The following is a 22,334-nucleotide window of genomic DNA, read 5'->3' as shown; positions in this document are numbered from 1 at the left end:
ATTGGAGAACTTCAGCGAGACCCATTGTATGACCATCAAGACCGTTCGCAATACATATCCTCGAAACAGTATAGCGCAATACATATACTAGCGCAGGAACGGGACGCTGATTGGCTCGCTTGGTATCTGATTAGATGCTTCATCTAATCAGATTGATAAAAAAAGCTGAGGTGGGACGGACCCACTTGGTTCGTGTTTACGGTACATACACATACGTAGTACCAAGTATCTATACAAGAGGATAGAATTGGAAGATATAAGCCAAGCAGCCAAGTCCAAGAGTGTTTCTTGGATTTACGAGTTTTCAAGAGTATCGGAGTAGACCGACGTGTAGAAACAACATAGTGCATAACGTACAAGGATATCAACTATATACAAGACAAAATCACAACACAACTACGCCTAAGCCTGTCCAGCACGCCGTTCCAGAACATCACCTGCCATCTTCCTCAGCTCCACCTTTCGGACTTTTCCGCTCCCCGTAACAGGAATTGTCCGGTCTACCCCCTCCTCCCCAAACACAAACACATGTTGCGGCGCCTTGTGGCGTCCCAGGGTCTCGCGGGTCCACGCTCGGAGTTCCTCGTCCGATGGCCGTGGTTGCCCCGCTGCTACCAGGATGAAGGCGCCAACGACCTCGCCATATTTCTGGTGCGGGACGCCGATCACGGAGGCTACGTCGATGGCTGGGTGCGCGGCTAGGCGCTCTTCGATTTCGAGGGGGTAGATGTTTTCTCCGCCTGGGCTCTGTTATTTGTGCGATAATTTGATGGATATTTGGAGTTGTGCTCACCTCGAATGATTATGTCTTTGAAGCGGCCGGTGATGGAGCAATAGCCTTCCGGTGTGAATAAGGCTTCGTCGCCTGTTTTCAGCCAAGTGACGCCGTTTTCGTCGGTTGTCAGTGTCTCGTTGGTTTTTTCGGGGTTGTTCCAGTAGCCCTTTGTGAGTTGGTAGCCGGTCATGCAGAGTTCTCCACGCTGACCGACTGGGACGATGTTGCCCTTCGCGTCGATGATCTTGGCTTTTGCGTGTGGCATGACTTTGCCCACGGTTAAAAGCCGGGTTTCAATTGTATCGGTGGTGACGGCATTGAAGCAGGTTGGTGATGCTTCCGTGAGGCCTGCAATAATTAGTTAAAGACTGCGCAAGTAATATCCACAAAAACGAACCATAGCTACTAGTATACTCAGTCATATTCAACTCCCCAAACAACCGTTTCATCAACGGTCGCGGCACGGGAGCCCCAGCAATGATCCCCGTCCGCAGATTTGAGCAGTCAAAGCCCTCGGGCTTAGGAACGCCAAGAATCGCCTCAAACATTGTCGGCACGCCGTGCAGCGCCGTGCACTTCTCGTCGGAAATCGCATGCAACACCGCCTTCGGGTCAAACGTCTCTCCGGGGAAAATGATCTTCGAGCCGTGCGTGACGACCGCTAGCATGCCGAGGACTAGGCCGAAGCAGTGGAAGAGAGGTGGTGGGCAGCAGAGGATGTCGAAGGGGGTGAAGTCCATGCGGTCGCCGATGAAGCGGGAGTTATTGACTAGGTTGCTATTCAGGTTGTGTTAGATGTGTATACTTGTCGCGTGCTGGAGGGACTTACTGGTGCGTCAACATCGCAGCCTTGGGATTACCAGTCGAACCACTGGTAAACTGCAAATTGCATACATCATCTGGCTGAAGGATATCCTCGCGCTCAGCCAGAATGTGGTCTGGTAGCGATTGCCCGCGCTCGATAAGGTTACCGTAGGTTCCAAAGTCCTGGTATCGGCCCCGGAGAATGATGATCTCTTCGAGCGCTTTCGAAGATCCCTTCCGCGTGGGATGCGGGCCGAGTGTGGACAGCACTTCGAATAGTTCGTGGCGGCCGATCTGGGGTGTCATGAAAAGCAACCTGCAGTCTGTTTTATGTTAGTATAGACGCATTTTATGAATGTGATTAGAAAGGGAACATACCGGTATGGCTGAGTGCATAGTACACTTCTGACGGAGTATATGTATTATTGAGCACCACGAGGATTGCGCCGACACGCGCCGCACCAAAGAACACAGAAATATATTGCTCGCAATTGCCAGCCATAATACCAATGCGATCACCCTTTTGAATGCCCATGGCTAGCAAACCTCGGGCAACCCGGTCGCTCTCATCGTGCAGGTCGGAATAGGTCCATCGGGCTCCGGTCCAGGGGAATACCAGGCATTCATAGTCGCTATATTCCAGGCTCTGAAGGGTTAAAAGTTCGCCAAGGGTGATTTCTAACAGTTCTGGCTGTGTTGGGCCCTCGACGATGGACAGTTGTAGTGGGATGGGCTTGGGTTGTACATGAGATAGGGCTTGTTGGAGACGCCGTACGCTGGTTCGGTTGGTGGTCATTTTGCTGTCTATACTGCACCATGTAAAAGTGGCAGACAGAATTCAAAATTAAGAATTAAAATATGCGAGTGAAAGAATCCTACCCTGTACCAGCCTTATAGCACCCGGCCCTTTTACAACCTCGGAATTAGCCTGTATACTTCGGAAGTCAGTACCCATTCCAGCTTGACTGCGCTATCAATCTCATAATTATCGCATAATACTCTCTCCACTTGATCCATTCTTTATATATATTTTATATTACTCTACCAGTCTTTTATCCGTTTTGCTTGTATTTCAAGTTTTAGACGTTTCCTTACGGAACATCTAGCTCGCTTAGCTTCTTACTACCAACCGAAACCGGAATCCAGACCTACTTCGGACAGTCCGATAAATTTGCGCCAACAATCAATTGCGGCGAAATTAGAATGCATCCTGCTATCGTCACCTTCACACTTGGACCTCGGCTTAGAAGATGTTTTTTGTAGATTAACGTGCCAGGGTTCAGGCAGGTCTTGATAAATGATCATCATCTGTAGTGCCCCGTGCATGATATTCCGCCCTGTAGGATGATTGGCCTGCCAGAGTATAAGGTTCTTGGCAGTGAGAGGTTGCATAGCCAGCACTCGTTCGAAAAAACCACATTCCTCGACACGAGGACTCTTCCACATCAAATATTGGTTGTCAGCCGTACAAGCACTTCACGTATTGTGGACTACCTTGACATAATCTAGTGATTGAATACGCAGCACTGCCTGTTCAGTGTCGTAAGTGTCCAGTCAAACCACCCGGGCCGAGAGTACGATGGATAAGGATTTCTGCGCCATGCAACAAACCCCGGCCGTCGCACCGTATTCAGACGTATTAGACCCTGAACTATATTGAAATCTGCTCAAGACGTCGTTGTCTGGAAGATGGCCGAAGAGGGTCCATGGCGGTAGGTCCCGCCATGTCCAAGAAGCCCTTGTCAGATTCGGACTTAATTACTGCATATTTATGGACCCAGTACCTGGAACCTCACCTATAGAATAATTAGGTCCGAGACATAAGTCCTTGGTCGGTGTACCGGGCTGTAGTTGTTGAACTTCAATTAGCTTAGCTGAGCTGTTGAATGGAGTCCATGGATACTAAGAAGGACTCGTGGTACAAGTAAGCAATGTACAATAGATTATTCGGTCGAGGAAGCACTGCATGGATTCCATGGTCAAAGTTCTGGGGCAGAGTATGCACATCTCCCAGGCAAGCTGATCTTATCTGATTGATATGACCTTATGCAGAGATGCATCCAGAGGACATCCGGGGCCCGAAGAAAAGGAAGTCTCGGATAATAATCAGATAGTGGAGTTAGAAGGAAAGATCGGGAGGTATATGTACTGTACTGGTATATGTAATGTACTAGTATGGTACTGTGACTGTCTTGTAAATAACCATACCAAAAAAATACTTATCTAATCAGATGCGATCAGATAATCAGCTCCCGTGACTCGGACTTGGCACGGGACTTGATCGGGCATAACCGCCCATCCCACCACGGAGACATCTCCCACTGTGTCAACGACTTCCCACTGTCTTTTACCCACCCTCTAACCGATGTCCAATGGCGATGCAAAATTAATTCTGCAACCGCGGGATCCACCGCCGATGACACTGTCCTGCGCGGTGCCTGCGTCGATATCGGCGTGGGCAGATAGTGGGATTCCTCGGCTCCGTGTTTTTTTGTCTTCTACAACTACCTTCATCGCTCATTTTCCTAGTATTCTGACAACGTACCTTTCATTAACTATACTATTCTAATCATACTCTCGTTATTGTGAAAGGTGCGTATTCCGTCCGTCTGGATGCTAAGGAAAATCATGTCAGGTTTCTTTTCGAGCTTCGAGGGGCACCAGGATCCCCCAGAAATGACCACGACCACGACCAACGACTCCAAAATGACAAACGGTGACCATATTATCTCTGTCCCGGCTGACGAGATTCTCCCTGTCACAAAGGTTCCTGCGTTGGATACTATCGATCAATACGCCGTGGAAAGAGTATCCGGCGAAGTTGCGAAAAGTCCCGCGATTGAGCTGTTTTGCGACGCCAGCTCTCAGGATGTCGCGAAAGGAATCGTGCAAGCTTACGCTCGTTTTGTCTCTCATTTTACCGGCCTTGAAGATGTGGCTTTTGCGATTTCTCGCGACTCCAGTTATGTGTCGATAGAGTCGCGGCGCGCAGTCGTTTGCGCGTCGGTATTTGCGGAAGAGGAAGCAGGCAAGACCTGCAATTTGCGCGAGGCCGATTATGCTCGTCTTGACAAGGATGAAATCCAGTTTGCTTTGGAACTGCAAAATGCTAAGCCTGAGAATGGTGACCAGCATGCTAAATCGGAAGATGTATGTTCTTGTAGTACACCCATGGAGAGTAGTGCTAACAGCCTCAGTCATTTACTCTACTTGCGCAGCCAGGCGCAGGGAATGGCGTCTGGCAATTCAGTTTCGCATACCCCCAGCGACTAATTCCCAATGCGGCAGTCACGCAGCTTCTCAAGGTGATCGCGTCGTTCTTGACCCATTCTGCCATCTCCCCTCATTTTGCGATACCCTCCGAAGCCGATAATAACCCGAATCTTTCTATCCTTAACTTCCCACCACTTATGACTCCTCCATCGCGCGACAGCGACAAAGATGTGGAGCGCCCCATTTCCCCGTTTCTGCTGCATGCTGCCTTTGAGGGCTGGGCCCGGAGCAGACCCGAAGCAGTTGCGTTGGATTTTGTACACTCCTTGCCATCCGCATCCACCGAAGCCGAACATAGCATGTTGACCTACGGTGCCCTCAACACAGCAGCCACGCGCTTGGCTGCGCGCCTTCGAGAGCTGTGCGCGACAGCTCCAGGCACGGACGAAGGCCGGATTATTCCGGTTTACATGACTACTTCGCCCGAACTCTACATTTGCTACCTTGCTGTTCTCAAGGCTGGGTATGCTTTCTCTCCGATCCCGCAAGATGCCCCCGAACAGCGTGTAAGGGAAATCCTCGAAGACATTGCCTCTCCCGTCATCCTGGGCAATACCCCCGAACCTTCGTCCGGACCCTGGCGCCACGATGAATCTACCACGCCGACATGGCTTGATGTTCCCGAGGTTACGGGGTGGCGTGATTTGCAAGGAGAGACCGTAGTGTCTGCTGACACTGTTCCTTTCGACGCCCCGGAAATCAAGGCGGACCAGACTGCCTACCTGCTCTTTACCAGTGGCTCCACTGGCAAGCCCAAGGGTGTCCAAGTCCACCATATGGCTGTTGCGTGCTCCATTGAATCTCACTCTACTGCAATCCCGCTCCCGGGTAACTCTGCCGGTGATTTTCGCTGGTTCCAATTCGCAGCCCCGACGTTCGATCCATCCCTGATGGAAATATTCGTCACCTTAAGCAGCGGCGCTACTCTCTGCTCCGCCAACCGGAGCCTTACCCTGACCGACCTCGAGGGCACGATCAACGAGGCCAGAGCTACCATCATGATGGCCACGCCCAGTTTGGCTGCCTTGTTGCGTCCCTCGCGTCTGACCAGCTTGGAGTCTCTCTGGACTATGGGTGAGAAGCTCAACCGGACAGTCATTGACAACTTCGCAACCGACGAGTCGAGGATGCTCGTCAACGCCTACGGTCCGACTGAGGGTGCTATCAATTGCACATTCCTTGGTCCAGTTGATTACTCCGTCCGTGGCTCCATCATTGGAGAAGCTTTGCCAACCTGTTCCATGCTTGTCCTAGACCCGGATAGCCAGCTCCCCAAGGCCGTCCCCGCAGGTCTCGCCGGTGAGCTGGCCATTGGTGGCCCCCAGGTTAGCAAGGGCTACCTGAACCGTCCCACGGAAACTGCCAAGGCGTTCGTTTACAGCCCAGAGTTTGGTTATGTGTATCGCACTGGCGACATGGCCCGTATCGTCTGGGACGAGTCCGGCCGTGAAGTCCTGGAATTCCTTGGTCGTATCACTTCTGACCAGGTCAAGGTTAGCGGCCGTCGCCTTGAACTCGGTGAGATCGAATCGGTTCTTGCTACCGTCAGCGGAGTGACGGAGGTTGTTGCTATTGTCTCCAAGCGCGACCAGCAAACACAGGGTAGCGAGCAGATCGTAGCGTGTCTCGTTACAGACAGTGAATCTGACAAGCAGACCATTGTGCGACAAGCCCACGACAACACTCATCACCATCTTTCCGACTACATGTGTCCGTCTGTCTATGCTTTCTTCAACGCGCTGCCCCGGTCCAGCTCTGGCAAGGTGGACCGCAAAGCTATTTCTGCAAAATTGCAACAGGGTAGCAGCGATGTTAAGATCATTTCTCCTCCGCGGGCGGCTGATGTGAATGGTGACTTGGCTGACTGGGACGTCCCGGCTGATTCAGACCTGCTGTCTGCGCAGAAGCTTGTCATTAGTCTCCTCGCTGAGGCAACAAATGAAGAGACTTCTGCCATCAAACCGGATGCAAGTCTCTACTCCTTGGGCGTGGACAGTCTTGGAGCCATGCGCGTGCTCCAGAAACTCAGGGACAACTCTATCACTGGCCTCTCAGTGGGAGACGTCCTCCAAGCGGAGACGCCCAGAGCGCTCGTTTCGACTGTCTCGCAAATTCGTCAATCAGAAAACTCTGGCGCTGAGGCTCAAAAGGAAAAGGACGACCAGCTTCAGCAGCGTCTCATTGCTTTCAACGCCAAGAACCTTTCAACATGCGCAGAGAGACTTGAACTCAATGCAGACCAAATCGAGAAGGTCTTGCCTACCACAGCGACCCAGTCTGGTATGCTCGCCAGTTTCTTGCGGAGCAGCTCCGACAAGACCTTCGAGACTCGTTCCTACATCTACCACTCGGTGCTTCCGCTTGGGGCTGGTGTGGATGTAGAACGTGTTAAGGGCGCCTGGGATACCGTGACCCAGAGCTATGACTCTTTCCGCACAGCTTTCTGCTGGCTTGACGATGACATGGCCCCATTTGCGCAGTGTATAATGGCTCCCAGTGCCTCTTCCGAGCAGCACTGGAACCTTTACAATGTCTCAGAAGGATCTTCGGAAGAAGAGACGATGCAGACTGTTCTGCGACACGCAGAGAACACCATCAGCCTGAGCACTCCTCCGTGGACGATCTCTGTCATCCAAACTCCCGGAAACTGTACTTTCATCCTGAGCATGTTCCACGGCATCTTCGATGGTGGCTCGTTGCAGCTCTTGCTTGAAGACGTCTCTTGCGCTTACGAAGGAAAGCCTCTCACGCAGCGGACTTCGCTCGAGCACATCGTCAAGCACCATTTCCAAGCCGACCACGCTGAAACGGCGGCTTTCTGGCAGAAGCACTTGGACAACCACTCACCCGTCGGTTTCCCGTCTGTGACGCCATTCCGCCCACCCACCGCTAAGAAGACGGATGCCGTGGAAATCACCGCCCGGACTGGTTACGATGACTTGAAGAAGCTCTCCCGGAAGAGCGGATCAACTCCCCTCTCTGTGCTCCAGGCTGCTTGGGCTTCTGTCTTGCTGGCATACACCGGAAACCCTGACCTTGATGTTGTGATTGGTAGCGTTGTGTCCGGCAGACTGGACCCGGAGTCGGAGGCCTGTATTGGACCCACTTTCACGACTGTTCCCGTTCGATTCTCCCTCAACCAGATCTCGAAGGATGGAGAGTTCTGGACAAACCAGTCCGTCGCGCGTCACTTGTCCTCTTTCAACGCGAAGACTCTTTCCTACCTGCAGCCTCGCCTTGGGTCTATGGTCACGGCTGATGGCAAGCTGCCGTACGACACCCTCCTTGCGTACCAAGACTTCAACGCCGGCTCCAGCGAAAGCAGCCTCTGGACCTCCATCAACCACCCGCCCATGGCCAACGATTTCGCAGTAATGATCGAGGTCTGGCCTGATGTAGACTCGAGCCTCACCCTACGAGCCAGTTTCAACCACGCGCAGCTCGACCGTGACGCGGCTGAGATGATGCTCCGACAGTTGGATGACATTGTCACGTTTGTCCTTGAGCGGCCGGATGGGGACTTCTTGACCGCTCCGTCGAACACCCAAGTTGACATGAAGTCCTCTTGCAACCCTGACGCTGCGATCACGGAGGCTTCTCAGAAGACCCTGATTCACACCCAGTTCGAGGAGCATGCGCGATCCAGCCCTGAAGATCTGGCATTGATCTTCAAGGGTGACCTCGAGGACGAGAACAGCCCGCTCAACATCTCCTGGACGTACGCGGAGATGGATGCTCGTGCTGCCCGTCTCGCCCAGAACTTGGTCGATGTCTATGGCCCACTTACCAACAAGGCTGTCCCGATCTGCATTGAAAAGAGCCCTGCTCTCTATGTTGCCATCCTAGGTATTCTCAAGGCTGGCGGTGCTTGGTGTCCCATCGACACTTTCTCGCCTGCGCAGCGCCGTCACGATCTCGTCGCGCGTACTGAGTCGAAGGTGCTCCTCGTCTCTAGTGCGGACGGTGCCCAGCCCGCAGATGCCATCCCTGCTGGTGTCGATGTGGTCGACGTCAGCCCTCTCTCCGGAAAGGAGCCAGTTGATGCTCTCGCGGTCGATGAGCTCTCGCAGAGGGCAAGCCCCAGTGACATGGCCTACTTGATCTGGACCAGTGGTACCACCGGTGCCCCCAAGGGTGTACCTATCACGCATTCTGCCGGTGTGTCGAGTATGCGATCCTTGCAAAAGGATGTTCCAACGAACGTCGCTGGTGGCGTGGTTCGGTGCTTGCAGTTCTCCGCTTACACCTTCGATGTGTCCGTGCAAGATATCTTCTACACTTGGGGCGTCGGTGGTGTCCTCATCTCTGCATCGCGTGAGATCATGCTTGGATCTTTCTCTCAACTCGCCAACACCACCAACGCGACCCATGCACACTTGACCCCTGCCTTCTCTGCTGGCGTCTCGCGGAAGACCTGCAAAACGCTCGAGGTCATCACCATGATCGGCGAGAAATTGACTACGCCTGTTGCCGATGACTGGGGTACGGATATGCGCGCTTACAACACCTACGGTCCCGCCGAAGCCACCGTCGTGTCCACTCTCCGCGAATTCGGCAACGAGTCCAAGAACATCAAGAGCGCTAACATTGGTTGGCCCCTGGACACCGTGTCCGTTTTTGTCACCCGCAACCAAAAGCAAGTGATGAAGAATGCCGTTGGTGAACTCGCTCTGGGTGGTCCCCAGCTTTCCCCCGGTTACCTGAACCAGGACGACGTCACACACGCCAAGTACGTCTGGAACGAAGAAGCTTCCCAGATAGTGTACTACACCGGTGACTTGGTCCGGATGCTTGCTGATGGCTCGCTTGAATACATCAATCGTGTCGACGATCTTGTCAAGCTGGGTGGTATTCGTGTCGAGCTGAGTGAGATCAGTTACTCACTTAGCGAATGTCACCCGCTCGTCGAAAACATCGAGACTTGCATCATTAACCGTCCCGATCGACCTGCAAAGGTGGTTGTTGCATTTATCTCGGCCCCTGGTGCAGTGTCGAAGGATGATAAGGAGCTATTGTTGCTCAGCGATGTTGCCGTCGAGATTGCCCGTGCTGCTAGTGAGCAAGCCCAATCTGTTCTTCCTGACCACATGATCCCGTCTGTCTATCTTGTTGTCGGCAGCATCCCCAGAACTCAGTCGGCCAAGACCGACCGTCGTGCATTGCAAGCTGCCTATTCTTCTGTCGATATCGATGACTGGGAGACCAGAATGAATCCAGGAAACGGTTTGACTGTCGACTTGATAGACGATCAAGGCAACGCTACTACTGTTTCCCAGATCGTCGAGGCCATCTCCGCTCTTGCTAACATTTCGACTTCAATCATCACAAAGACCAGCAGACTTGGAAGTCTTGGTATTGACTCGATCCATGCCATTCGTCTTGCTTCCCGACTGAATGAGGCCGGGTATCGTCTTTCCGTTGTTGATGTGCTTCACTGCGTCACTGTCCAGGATCTTGTCAACTTGGCCTCTGCCTCGACAGATGTCAGCGGCGTCGTCGATGCCTTCGATGTCGGGGAATTCAACCAGCGCTGGGTCGAATCAGTCAAATCCAAGGTCAAGGATGAACTGTCCGTTGTCAAGGCCACCACTATCCAGGAAAGCTTGCTGAGTGAGACCATGGGTACTTACAACATGTATTGGAGCAACCACTTCGTCTCACTTGACTCGACCGTCGACCTCACCCGCCTCCGGCAAGCTTGGTTCGCGGTCAGCCAAAAGGCCGAGGCCTTGCGAACTGGTTTCATCCCCGTCGCTGAAATCAGCAACGTCAATATGCAAGACAACCTTGACTTCTCTCTCCTGCAGTTGATTTACGCTTACCCTCTTGTCGACTGGGAGAGCATCGAGTGCACTGATGCGGATTGGAGGGGGTCTCTTGACACTCGTCTCGAGGTTCTCATGAGCAAGCACCAGGCGAATTACTTTAGAAACCCGCCTTGGGCCGTTACTATCTTGGCCAAGGGCAGCGAGCGCATCATGGTCTTCACCGTCCACCACTCCATCTATGATGGCCCGTCTCTCGAGTTCATCATGAACGATGTCCGATCGGCCTACGGCTACAAGCCCCCAACTCGGAACCAGATGCGTGATGCTCTGTCCGTTGTTCTCCCAACTGACCAGCGAAGCGCAGAGACTCACGACTTCTGGCAGACTGAGCTCGAGAAGTTCTCTCAGATCGAAGCTCCTGTCTGGCCTGACCTGACTGGAAAGCGTGTCGCTCCTGGCACCGAGCCAGAGCACAATTTCATCACAAAGGAGACCCTGTTGACCGAGCCAGTTGGAAAGCTTCAGTCTGCTGCCACACAACTCGGTGTTTCCTCCATTGCTTCGATTATCCGTGCTGCATGGGGTTGTGTCTGCCTGTCCTATTTTGGGACACCAGCTGCCGTATTTGCCGAAACGCTGTCTGACCGTGTTTTGGACGCGACTCTCGAGAATTGCATTGGCCCGCTTCTTTCGGTTGTTCCTGTTCCCTTCCACCCCCAGGGAACAGCTCGCGAACTCCTGTCGGACCAGCACCGAATCTCCGTCCAGTCGTGGAAGCATCGCCACATCCATGCCCGCGAGGTCCGAAAGATGCTCAAGCGGGCTCGTGGCGAGCCCCTGTATCCCGCCATCTTCACCTTCCACATCACAGACCAGCAGCCGAGTGACAACACCTCTGGACTTGACATCTGGAACCCCATCGAAGACCCAATCGGCTTGCATGTCGAACATCCCATGGCTGTTAATGTCTTCCAGCGACCGGATGGTGCTCTCATGGTCGAAGCATCTGCTGACAGCGCGATCATCAGTGAAGAACAACTGTCTATTTTCGCTCGCCAAATTGACGCCTTCGTCAGTGCAATGATCGCTCATCCTGACGAGCCGGTTACGCAACTGGTGCAGCACTTCCCGAGGGATTTGCTCGCTGTTTCGAACCAGGTGGTCACCCAGGAGGTGAAGGACTCGGTCAACCTGAGCCCGACTCACTGGTTGGAGCAGTACGCTCAAACGAACCCTGACTGGACTGCTGTCGAGGCTGCTACAGCCATCAGCGAAGACGGCATCGAGAAGGAGGGCATGTCTTTCGGTGAGCTTAACGCCGCTGCAAACCGAGTGGCTGCGTTCATCGCGTCTCAAGGTCACAAGAACCGAATGATTGCTATTTGTGCCGGTCGTAACATTGCTTCATACCCCGTAACCATTGGTATCTACAAGTCTGGCAATGCGTACCTTCCTATCGACGAGAACCTCCCCAATGACCGCAAGGCATTCTTGGTCGAGGATGGTGAATCGCCAATCGTCTTCACCGAGTCGTCTTTTGCTGAGACGTTCACTGATGTACCTGAGTCCTGTCGCGTGATCTGTATCGACGACCCGTCCTTCCAGGAGACTGTGGCGTCGATGCCATCTGAGGACACCGATTATCAATCTGACCCCGATGACCTCTCCTACCTGCTCTACACATCAGGTTCAACCGGTAAGCCCAAGGGTGTCATGATCACCCGAGGCAACCTTTCGTCATTCATTGAGTCACTCTCCGAATTTATCTGCGACATCTCCCCTGAGACTATGAACCTCGGCGGAAAGGGTAGGTGGATTGCCCAAGCCAGTCGCGCCTTCGATCCCCACATCGTGGAGATGTTCTTCCCATGGCGCCACGGAATGGCGACCGTGACTGGACCCCGGATGATGCTTCTGGACAACTTGCAATTGACCATGTCCAAGTGGGAAATCACGCACGGCAGTCTTGTCCCGTCCGTTCTTGACCAAACAAACACCCTCCCTGAGGACTGTCCTAGTATGGTCTACCTCAGTGTCGGAGGTGAGAAGATTTCGCAGAAGGTGCTGGATACCTGGGGTCTCTCTCCAAATGTTGCGCTCGCCAATGCCTATGGTCCTACTGAGGTGACCATTGGATGTACCTTCGCCCACGTCAAGCCAGATACCAACCTCCGCAACATCGGGCCCCCATTGACTGCCTGCACCGGTCACGTCTTCCTCCCTGGCACCATGACATATGCTCTCCGTGGTCAGACTGGTGAGTTGTGCTTCTCAGGAGACATTGTCGGCAGGGGCTACTTGAACCGCCCTGACGCAAAGGGGTACGCCGTTGGCCCTAATGGTGAGAAGATGTATAGGACTGGTGATATTGGTCGTTTGATGCCTGATGACTCTGTCGAGTATCTCGGACGTGGTGACGACCAAACTAAGATCCGTGGTCAACGTCTGGAACTTGGTGAGGTTTCGGAGGTTCTGCGCGCATCCTCGGCAATTGACATTGATGTCGCCACGGCCGTTCTTCAGCACCCTGGTCTTTCCAGAGTGCAGCTCATCTCCTTCGTGTCCCGCTCGAACTCCGTCAAGTCTCGTTCGAAGGCTGGACTGGGTGAGAAGGGCTACGAAGTCACTCTCCTTCAGTCGGACGTTGCAACTCTCGGCAAAGAGCTTCAGGAAGTTTGTGCGAAGAAGGTGCCATCATACATGGTTCCAGAGATCGTTCTGCCTGTTACCTTCATTCCTCTCGCTGCGATGTCCGGAAAGGTCGACATGAAGCCGCTGCACGCCATCTTTGCCAACCTGCCGCTCCCTGCCGTCCTCCGAGGAAACAACGCTGGAGCCGTTGATGGATCTGCTTTTGCCGACCGTCCTCTTAATGAAGATGAGCAGACTGTTGTTAACGAAATCTGCACCGTTGTCTCTACCGATCCTTCTATCATCGGCCCCATGACCAACATTTTCGAAGTTGGTATCGACAGTTTGAGCGCTATCAATCTTTCGGTCAAGCTTCGCAACATTGGCTACGATGCTTCGGTCGCCCGTGTCATGAACAACCCTGTCATTGAGCAGCTCACGCGCTTGCCTAAAAGCACGGACAAGGTCAACAGCGAGGCTGCTGCTGCTGAGCTGCGCCAGAAGCTCGAAGCAATGAATACTCAATTCCGTCAGAACGCACCCGAGTCGGTCGACTTGTCTCGCGTGACTTCTGTCCGCCCATGTCTACCTCTGCAAGAAGGTCTGGTTGCCCGATCAATCAACAGTGAAGGGCGCCAGCTTTATGTCAACCACATTGCTTTGCAGCTTGCGGAGTCTGTCGATGTCGACCAGCTGAAGAGCGTTTGGCAGACTGCTGCTCTTGACAATGAAATCCTGCGTACCGCGTTCGCTGCTCTTGACCAGGAGATGGTGCAGGTTCTCTTCTCCGCGGACTCGTACGAGATTCGCTGGGAGGAAGAGGAAGCCGGAAACCTGGACGAGGCTGTTGCAGTTCTCAACGTGCAGCAAGAATCGCTCTCCCAGGACATTATCTCCAACATCTCCGCTGTTCCGCCCGTGCGATTCGTTCTCATCAAGTCTTCCACCACGAAGCAACCTCTGCTCCTCGACATCTCGATGCACCATGCTCTCTATGATGGCGAGTCATTCTCGATGCTGATCGAGGAGATTGCAGCCCGTTATGCCAACGACTCGGTCCCTGAGAGAGGCTCGCCATCTGCTTTCGTTGAGCACGTCTACTCTCAGGACTTGGAGAAGGCCAAGCAGCACTGGACGACAGCCCTTGCTGGTTGCCATCCCACCATCCTCCGGTCGGACTCGGATGTCTCTGAGACATCCAATGCTCATCGGGCGCTCCGGAGCAAGCTTTCGCACTTGGAGCGCTGCTCAGCAGCTTTGAAGACGACTGTGCCTTCGCTGGTCCAGGCAATATTTGGTCTCCTGTTGGCTGATCTGGTGGACGCTGGTGATGTTACGTACGGCACTGTGCTGTCTGGTCGCGCAGTGTCGGTGCCGGGCGCTGATTCCGTCCTCCTTCCATGCATCACGACAATCCCTGGCCGTCTTGACACCACTGGCTTGACTACCGTCAATGAAGTCGTCGCGACCGTCCAGAAATCAGCCGTCAAGTCTCTTGAGTTCCAGCACACTTCTCTTCGACACATCCAGCGCTGGCTCAAGTCCGAGACTGCTCTATTCGACTGCCTGTTCTCTTTCATTCGAAGCACAAGCCCCTCCAAGTACGGCTTCTGGACCGAGCTCGAAAGCCACATGCCGGCGGATTACCCATTCGCCGTTGAGGCTGAGGCCGATTCGGCAGAAGACGTTATCCACCTCAACTGTCGCTTCTCGGCCTCTTTCGGTGCTACTTACAGTGCAGAGGAGTTCCTCGAAAAGATGGACGCTGTATTGTCGAGTGTCGTGGCTGGAGAAAATGTCTTGTTGGAGAACTTCAATCTTTCGCAGCCCCAGTCCATTTCCTCGTCAGCTGTCTCTGCCAAATGGGACGAGACCACCTGGTCCGCCGAGGAACTACAGATCCAGGAAATGGTTGCCAATTTCTGCGGTCTCGACAAGTCCGCTGTTTCCAAGGGCGCCTCTTTCTTGGCCCTTGGTATCGATTCCGTGACTGCAATTCAATTCTCTCGCAACCTACGCGATGCCGGATTTAACGCTTCCTCGTCGGATGTCATGCGTTTCTCTTGCGTGGGCGCCTTGACTTCTCAGCTTTGCTCGCAAGAGGCGAAGGAGGAAGACAGCTCTGCAGCTCCGTCCGTCGACGTCAACATTTACCAGTCTCATGTCCCTGTTCTCGGGCCTAACGACTCGGTTTCTGCCATGTTCTCGTGCACTCCTTTGCAGTCATCTATGATCACCGGAACCCTGGGTTCTGCTGGTGCTGTCTACACTCATCCGCACCCAGTTCGTCTTGCCGATGATGTGGACATTCCTCGACTAAAGGAATCGATCAGCCGGATCATCCAAGCGAACGACATTCTTCGGACTTCCTTCCACTCTATTGAGGATCTCGGCTATGCCTGGGTTGGAGCCGTGCACACCAACCCGGCTCTGAACTGGCACGAGATCACTCTTCCCTCCACTGTCGACCCCTTGTCCGAGATCTCCTCGATGTTCCGCTTTGACAAGGAGACTTCCTTCGCAGTGCCTCCGATTCGATCTGTTTTGGTCACTCGCCCTACCGACAAGCTTCTGGTGATTGTTATGCATCATTCGCTCTACGACGGTGCTTCGCTGCCATTCGTCTTCGAGGATCTTGCAAGAGCTTACCAAGAGGACATCATTTCCGAGCGACCGCAATTCTCCGACACCGTCAACTTTGTGCTCAACGGCCAGGAACAGGCGACCAAATTCTGGACCCAGAAACTCCTTGGCTACGAAGTCACCGAGCTTCCTCGCCTTCCATCCTCCGAATCGCAAGCCCAGATGTTCATGTCTGAACTTCGCGTTGGTCTTGACATCGCCAACATCGTCGAAGCCTGTAAAGCGATGGAAGTTACCGTCCAAAGCGTGTCGCTTTTGGCATACTCCAAGGTTTTGACAAACCTTCTCGGCAAGCGAGACATTGTCTTTGGACAGGTCCTCGCCGGTCGTTCCCTGCCAACACCCGGAGCAGAAAAGACGATTGGTCCTCTGTTCAACACTGTCGCTCAGCGAGTCACTTTCGAGCCCAAGTTCTTGAGCAACAAGGCTATGGCTCGTCGTGTGCAACAACTAACCACTGACTCTCAAGTTTACCAGCACGCTCCTCTGAGAAATGTTCAGAACCGCCTGAGACAGATCGACGGCCTGAAATCTGCTTCGCTTTTCGACACTCTTTTCGTTTTCCAGAAGAGCGCCGACATTGACACTTCTGTGCTTGACGGACAGCAAATCTGGACGCCCTACAATGCCGACGACTACGCCGCGCAAGCCGAACACAAGATCAACATCGAGATCGACCACGCCCAGGATGGAATTGTGGCCAGAGCTACATGCAATGGCGAGTATCTGTCACAATCCAAGCTCGACGAAGCCCTTGAGCTTTTCAGCTCTGTGTTCCAGGACATTATTGAACATCCTGCCCGATGCGCTACTGTTATCCCTGATGGACTGGGAGAATTGCCACTCCGACTTTCCTTGGAGGAGGTGAAGAGCCCTGAGGTTGAACAGCGTGAGACGTCCAGCGTCCCTACTCATGAGGGCCTTGTTCAAGAAATCCTTGCTGAGGTTGCTGGTGTTTCTGCTGACAATATCGCGCCCGACACGAGCATCTTCAACATTGGCCTGGACTCTCTTTCTGCCATTCGCATTGCCTCGATCTGTCGCTCGAAGGGATTGAAGGCTGGCGTCGCCGACATCTTGCAAGGAAACACGCTCCGCGGTATCAGCCAGCGTATCCAGCCGACTTCTGCATCGAACGCACAGGTACATGGCCCACTCCTCCGTGACTACGACCGTATCGAGTCTGCGGTCCTTGGAAAATTGGGATTGCAGAAGGACACGGTCGAGACCATCCTTCCTTGCCTTGGCGGACAGGTGTACCACTTGGCTAGCTGGATCAAGTCCAACAGAACTCTGTTCGAACCTGCCTGGTCGTACTTCAGCAACGAACGCATTGGCGAGGCGCAACTCGAGAAAGCCTGGCTTCAGCTCCGTCAACGACACCCAATCCTGAGAACCTGCTTCGCTGTCACTTCTCCATCCGACGCTTACCAGGTCGTCATGAAGCACCCCGATAACGACACCTTCAAGGTCATCGATTCTGCTCTGCCCGTCACCGAAGCTGCCAAGGAACAGGCGAAAGAAGAAGGCCTGCAACCGTCATCGCTGTCTGTCCCGCCTGTTCGTCTCCGCCTCTTGAAGGCTAGCGACCGTGACGGAATCCAGGTCCTGATCAACCACGCTGCCTACGATGCCTGGACAATGCCGATGTTCGTCGCTGAACTTGCCAAGCTCTACCGCGGAGAAGCGCCCGAGACCAACCCCAACTTCCCGTCGTTTGTCGACTACTCGGTGCGCTCTGTTCGTGGTCTTGATGAATCGGCTTACTGGTCGTCGGTTGTTGGTTCCAGCACCCCAACCTTGATCAAGGGCGGTGAAGGTTCCGGACCTGCTGAACAATTGTTTGTCGGTGCATGGGAAAAGGTCAAGAACCTTTCGGACATGGAAAATACCTGTCGCTCTTCCGGAATCGGTCTTCAGAGTGCCGTTCTGCTCGCCGTCTCGCGTTGCCTCGCTCGCTCGACTGGTGTCGACAGCCCGACCATGGGATTGTACCAGACTGGACGATCTGCCTCCTTCACTGACATCGAGCGTCTTTCCGGTCCTTGCCTGAACGTTACTCCGTTTGTGGTTCCCAACGCGGACCAATCGAGCACTGGGATGCTGGAGAAGGTCCGTGACATCCAGTCCTCCCTTGCAAAGCGCGTCAGCTACGAGCAAAGCTCTCTTCGCGACATCCTTGCCCGCTGGGCCAGCACCAAGGGCACTAAGACGCCCCTTTTCAACGCTTGGGTCAACCTCCTCTGGATGCAAGTGCAGCCCCCAGCCAACGGCGAGCTCTTCGAGACCCTCCGCATCGGTGTGCCAACGGACTTCATCCCGTCGGAGCCTCTGCCTCCTGTGGACAACACGTCTACTTCGGTGGCTGCTTTGGATACTTCGTACATTCCTGACGCGAACGTTTACATTGATATTGGTCCTGATGTTCGTACGGACTCTATTGGCTTTGGTGTGAGAGTTGAGGGTGGTCTCTTGACGGGGGATGAGGTTCAGGAGTTTGTGAGCGAGATTGGAAGGGAGATTGAAAGGATTGTTTCTTCGTTGCGTTAGGCTGGTCCTAACAACGAACCAAAAAAAAAAAAAAAAAAAAAAAAAAAAAAAAAAAAAAAAAAAAAAAAAAAAAAAAAAAAAAAAGGGTGCATTTGCGTTTGTGATTTGATAGATTGATATTTGTTTTGTAATGGTTTCTGTATATAGTTACATGGAGCATCGAGTATAATTTAGTGTATTTCAAAATTATATTCCGCCGCTACTTATCCACTCTATTAAACCGTTCGATGTAAGGCCTCTCAGTTCTATGATACCGACAGTGAGAGCATTTGCTCAGTTTTAGTTGCCTTTTTAGCTGAACTTCCACGAAATAACTAATACATGACACTGTGTTGAGCCAACCTTGAATCAGCTTTTCGATTTCCGTCGAATGCTGCAAGGCAATGTCCTGGCCGTACAGGTATAGGACAGAAGATGCCATTGTGGCTTCTGTAAGAGATGTGTGGGCCTTCCCGTAATGCTTTGGTAGCTTTGAAGGAACGCAGAGAGGAAAGTGCAACAGAGCACGACCGAGACATTTAGCTATCATTCATGGCGCTAACTCTAGTGAAAGAAACATCGACATGGTGGAGTGAGAAAAAGTTGAGGGAATACGGACTGAAAGAGAAAAGTACCCTAAATCCTAAGCCATGTACCCCTTCAGCCATTTCAATGCATGTTTGTCTTCGTGTCCTCGGCTTGCCGGTACGTATATCCTAGACGCGCACGCTGCCCTAACCATATGTCTCATGGACCAGGGCATGTCTGATGCCACTCATCGCAGGGCTGACGAAGAACAGGGAGATGATCAAAGACAACACTATGCAAACAAAAATGATAACACTTGACTTGTAAGTGACATGGACATGGAACGATTGTTACCTTTCTCGTGTACAAGACACACCCGATAGCCTTGGTAGATCTGGGTCTATTATATCTACTCTGAGATGCCTGGTTCGTTATCATTCATGTTATATGCTGTTGGTGCAAAATCCAGATTCCGAACAACTGTTTTTCGTGCCATCTTCCTGCAAAGGTCACCATGTACCTTCTGCATCCACTTTTCTTCCCTGCAAAATTGTACCGCAAAGATCCGTAACTCCTATAATCATTAGGCCTCCAGAGGATCTCAGCATCTCGTCCCATAAACCATGTCATCAAACCACAAACAGCTAGAATCACCGGTGAAATGGTTATCTTCGCTGCAGGAGTCAGAACAATAACCGCACAGCATATTGTAAATCATATTAGGGGAGCTAAGAAGGCTCTCGCCATGACTTAATGCAAGTGTATTTGCTTGATACTTCACTAATAGCAACCAAGGGAATACCGATGTTGTTGTGACCGGTAAGAATTATTGGAGAGAGGGGGCGCTGAGATGAAAGAGCGTTTACAGACTGGAAGAAAACAAAACGAGTCAGCTAGTCTAATAGTGAATAGCCCTGGATTGACTAGCAGGTGAAGTTGAAGAGGAGCAGGATACACGTAATGGCCAGTTAGGGCAGTGTGCTCAGTCACACATGTTGTCGCCGTCCTCCAACGTCTTCCCATTCATCTACGACCGTTTTCAACATCAACTCCTCATCTCTTTCTGATAGACTAAAATTACATATGTTCAGTAATATTACAGTTATCAAAACAAGTATTATAATCTTCGATTTAGTTATAGTCGCTAATTGAATCGTTCAGAGCTCTATCATTACCGTGAACATAATCGTATTTATATCATGCCTTCTCGACAAACTCCTCCCTCGACTTGTCATCACACAGCTTGGAGTCCTCAATCTCCCGCCGGAATTCAGCCTCGTCCTCCTGCAATTGCTGCAAGATCCGGCCATGCGCGCGCCAGACCGGTTTGGCTTCGAACAACCGGTCCATACGCTCGAGCGGCACACCCTTCGTCTCCGGGATGAGGAAGAAAACATAAAAGGCGGAAAGAATCATTAGACTGGCAAAGAAAAAGTATGTGCCGTACTGCATTGTGCTCAGCATTTGCGGAGTGAAGCGCGAAATGAGGAAATTCCACAACCAGTTGCTCGCGGAGGCCACAGCTTGAGCCAGAGAACGCATATTTGGATCAAACATCTCTGAATTAAGTACCCATGGGGTCCCGTTCCATGAAGGAATGTACGACGCTGAAGCCATGCCCGTCAGTGGAACAGTCACCGAAGATCATACGATTTTTTTGTTGCTTCATCATGCAATGCATGCATTCAAGGCAAGATTTCAAAACAGGGGAAAGAAGAGAAAAGAAAGAAAGGGAATACATACCTGTGTAAAGATAAAAGAAAACGATTGCCATGATGCCGGGGCTGTCAAGATTTGGCTTAGGGTTGTTCTCCGGGTCGACAATTTTGATATATGCGCCGATGACCCACAAGCATACCGATCCCGAGATTGCGCCGGCAATAAGAAGCTTCCGCCTTCCTAAGTTATCAATCAGGAACAACAACCAAATAATGGTAACCACGGTTTTGACCACTCCGAAGACTCCGCTCAGAAGTTGGTTTTCCCTGCCCCGGATGCCGATACTTTCAAAAATCTTGGGACTGTAATAATTGATGGCATTAATTCCGGAGCCGTTCTGCCAGAAGAAAAGCATGAAACCGAGGAATAGCCGCCACATAACGTTGGGGTTGGTCGCGGCCGCCTTGAACGGCTTCCAGAATCCGGTACCGATTTTGGCCTTTTGCTCCTCGAGAGCTTGGTCGATGGCAGCGATCTCTTCGACAATGTAGACATCGTCTGCGGCCAGTTGACGAACCCAGCAGAGATTCGTGACGGCTTCTTCGCGACGGCCGCGGCCGAACAGCCATCGGGGAGACTCGCGGATGAAGAAGGAACCGACCAAGAGAAATCCAGAAGGAATAAGCTGGACGGCAAAGGGAATAAGCCATTGTTTGTGGCTTTCAGGGAGAGTTTCCGAGACTCCAAACTATTTCGGTCAATATGCGTTCATATACTTCACAATGTCAGGGAAGCATACGTTGATCCAGAATCCAACCAGACCTCCCACCTGCCATCCTAATTCATAAATACCGACCAAGCGACCGCGAATAGCTGGCGGCGACAATTCCGAGATATAGATAGGTGTCAAGTTCGAACCAGCACCCACACCTATTCCAGCAAGGACGCGGCCGGCATACATCAACCCCAAACCCCGGTCACCATTGGCACCCAGCATCAAGCCAGAACCCAAAACAAAGATAATGCCAGTGATCATAAGGCCCCATCTCCGACCCAGGTAGAAACCGATGGGGTAGGCGAAGAGCGCACCGAAGAAGGCACCGGCCTGGTATAGCGAAACAATGTTTGCCGTGACAAGGTCCTGTTTGGCATCGGACCAGTCTTCGAAGTGGAATTCATCGCGGAAAGAAGTCAATTCGACGGTTTGTCCGATAAACGAGCTGTCATAACCGATCATACATGAGGCCGACGACGCGATGGCAGCCAAGACAAAAATCCGCCAGTTGTAGACCTGGCGGGGAGTAGGGCGGTCCTCGACCACCGAGAAGAGTGACATGTTGATTGTTCTGTCTGTCCGAGTGTATGAAGCGGAGAGCGAACTGACGGCGAGGGGCGCGGTTTGTATATCTGGGGAAACCCCAGATCGGGATATTTCTTTTCTTCTGCTGACTTTTGGCGCCGCCGGATTTGCCGTTTGTTTTTCCATCTGAACGTTTTATTTTGTGGATATTCGCTTGTCACAAGTGGAGTCTTCGGGGCATCGCCGAGGGAGAACGCTTTGCCGACCCCATGGGGAAGAGATGCTATTCGTATATCCGGGGTTATTATGGTTATACGGGGTAACATGGATCGTGGGGGGCAATATAGATTGCAGATTGAGTTACGTCTTCTTTGGCTTCTTTTAGAATGCCTTTCTGGGGTAGCTATCACGACTTCACGTCCGG

The 22,334-nt window shown here is 52.4% G+C and overlaps 3 protein-coding genes across 3 annotated transcripts; 1 reads left to right on the top strand and 2 right to left on the bottom strand.

Moving 5' to 3' along the window:
* Window positions 1-402: 402 nt before the first annotated feature.
* sidI (putative long-chain-fatty-acid-CoA ligase) lies at window positions 403-2,375 on the bottom strand (the record flags this gene model as incomplete). The annotated part of the gene is made up of 5 exons (XM_040778578.1): window positions 403-740; window positions 794-1,123; window positions 1,173-1,552; window positions 1,605-1,902; window positions 1,958-2,375. 5 exons carry the CDS (start codon window positions 2,373-2,375, stop codon window positions 403-405), a joined length of 1,764 nt encoding a protein of 587 aa, XP_040642471.1.
* A 1,534-nt stretch (window positions 2,376-3,909) lies between these two features.
* On the top strand, window positions 3,910-18,464 carry sidC (nonribosomal siderophore peptide synthase SidC). The gene is made up of 2 exons (XM_040785295.1): window positions 3,910-4,729; window positions 4,777-18,464. Exons 1-2 carry the CDS (start codon window positions 4,193-4,195, stop codon window positions 18,442-18,444), a joined length of 14,205 nt encoding a protein of 4,734 aa, XP_040642470.1. The 5' UTR covers window positions 3,910-4,192; the 3' UTR covers window positions 18,445-18,464.
* Window positions 18,465-20,148: 1,684 nt separating this feature from the next.
* On the bottom strand, window positions 20,149-21,946 carry EURHEDRAFT_512112 (sugar porter family MFS transporter; the record flags this gene model as incomplete). The annotated part of the gene is made up of 3 exons (XM_040786034.1): window positions 20,149-20,558; window positions 20,695-21,358; window positions 21,410-21,946. The coding sequence occupies 3 exons, from the start codon at window positions 21,944-21,946 to the stop codon at window positions 20,149-20,151; spliced, it is 1,611 nt and encodes a 536-aa protein (XP_040642469.1).
* Window positions 21,947-22,334: the final 388 nt, after the last annotated feature.

Source organism: Aspergillus ruber (assembly GCF_000600275.1).
Source record: "Aspergillus ruber CBS 135680 unplaced genomic scaffold scaffold00002, whole genome shotgun sequence".
NCBI classification, from domain to species: domain Eukaryota; kingdom Fungi; phylum Ascomycota; class Eurotiomycetes; order Eurotiales; family Aspergillaceae; genus Aspergillus; species Aspergillus ruber.
Note: the sequence above shows the minus strand (reverse complement) of the source record. Positions and strands in the feature narration are given on the sequence as shown.

Coding starts and splice junctions, on each gene's coding strand:
- sidC (XM_040785295.1), top strand. CDS start 4,193: ATGCTAAGGAAAATCATGTCAGGTTTCTTTTCGAGCTTCGAGGGGCAC. Junction 4,730..4,776: donor AGCATGCTAAATCGGAAGAT/GTATGTTCTTGT, acceptor TAACAGCCTCAG/TCATTTACTCTACTTGCGCA.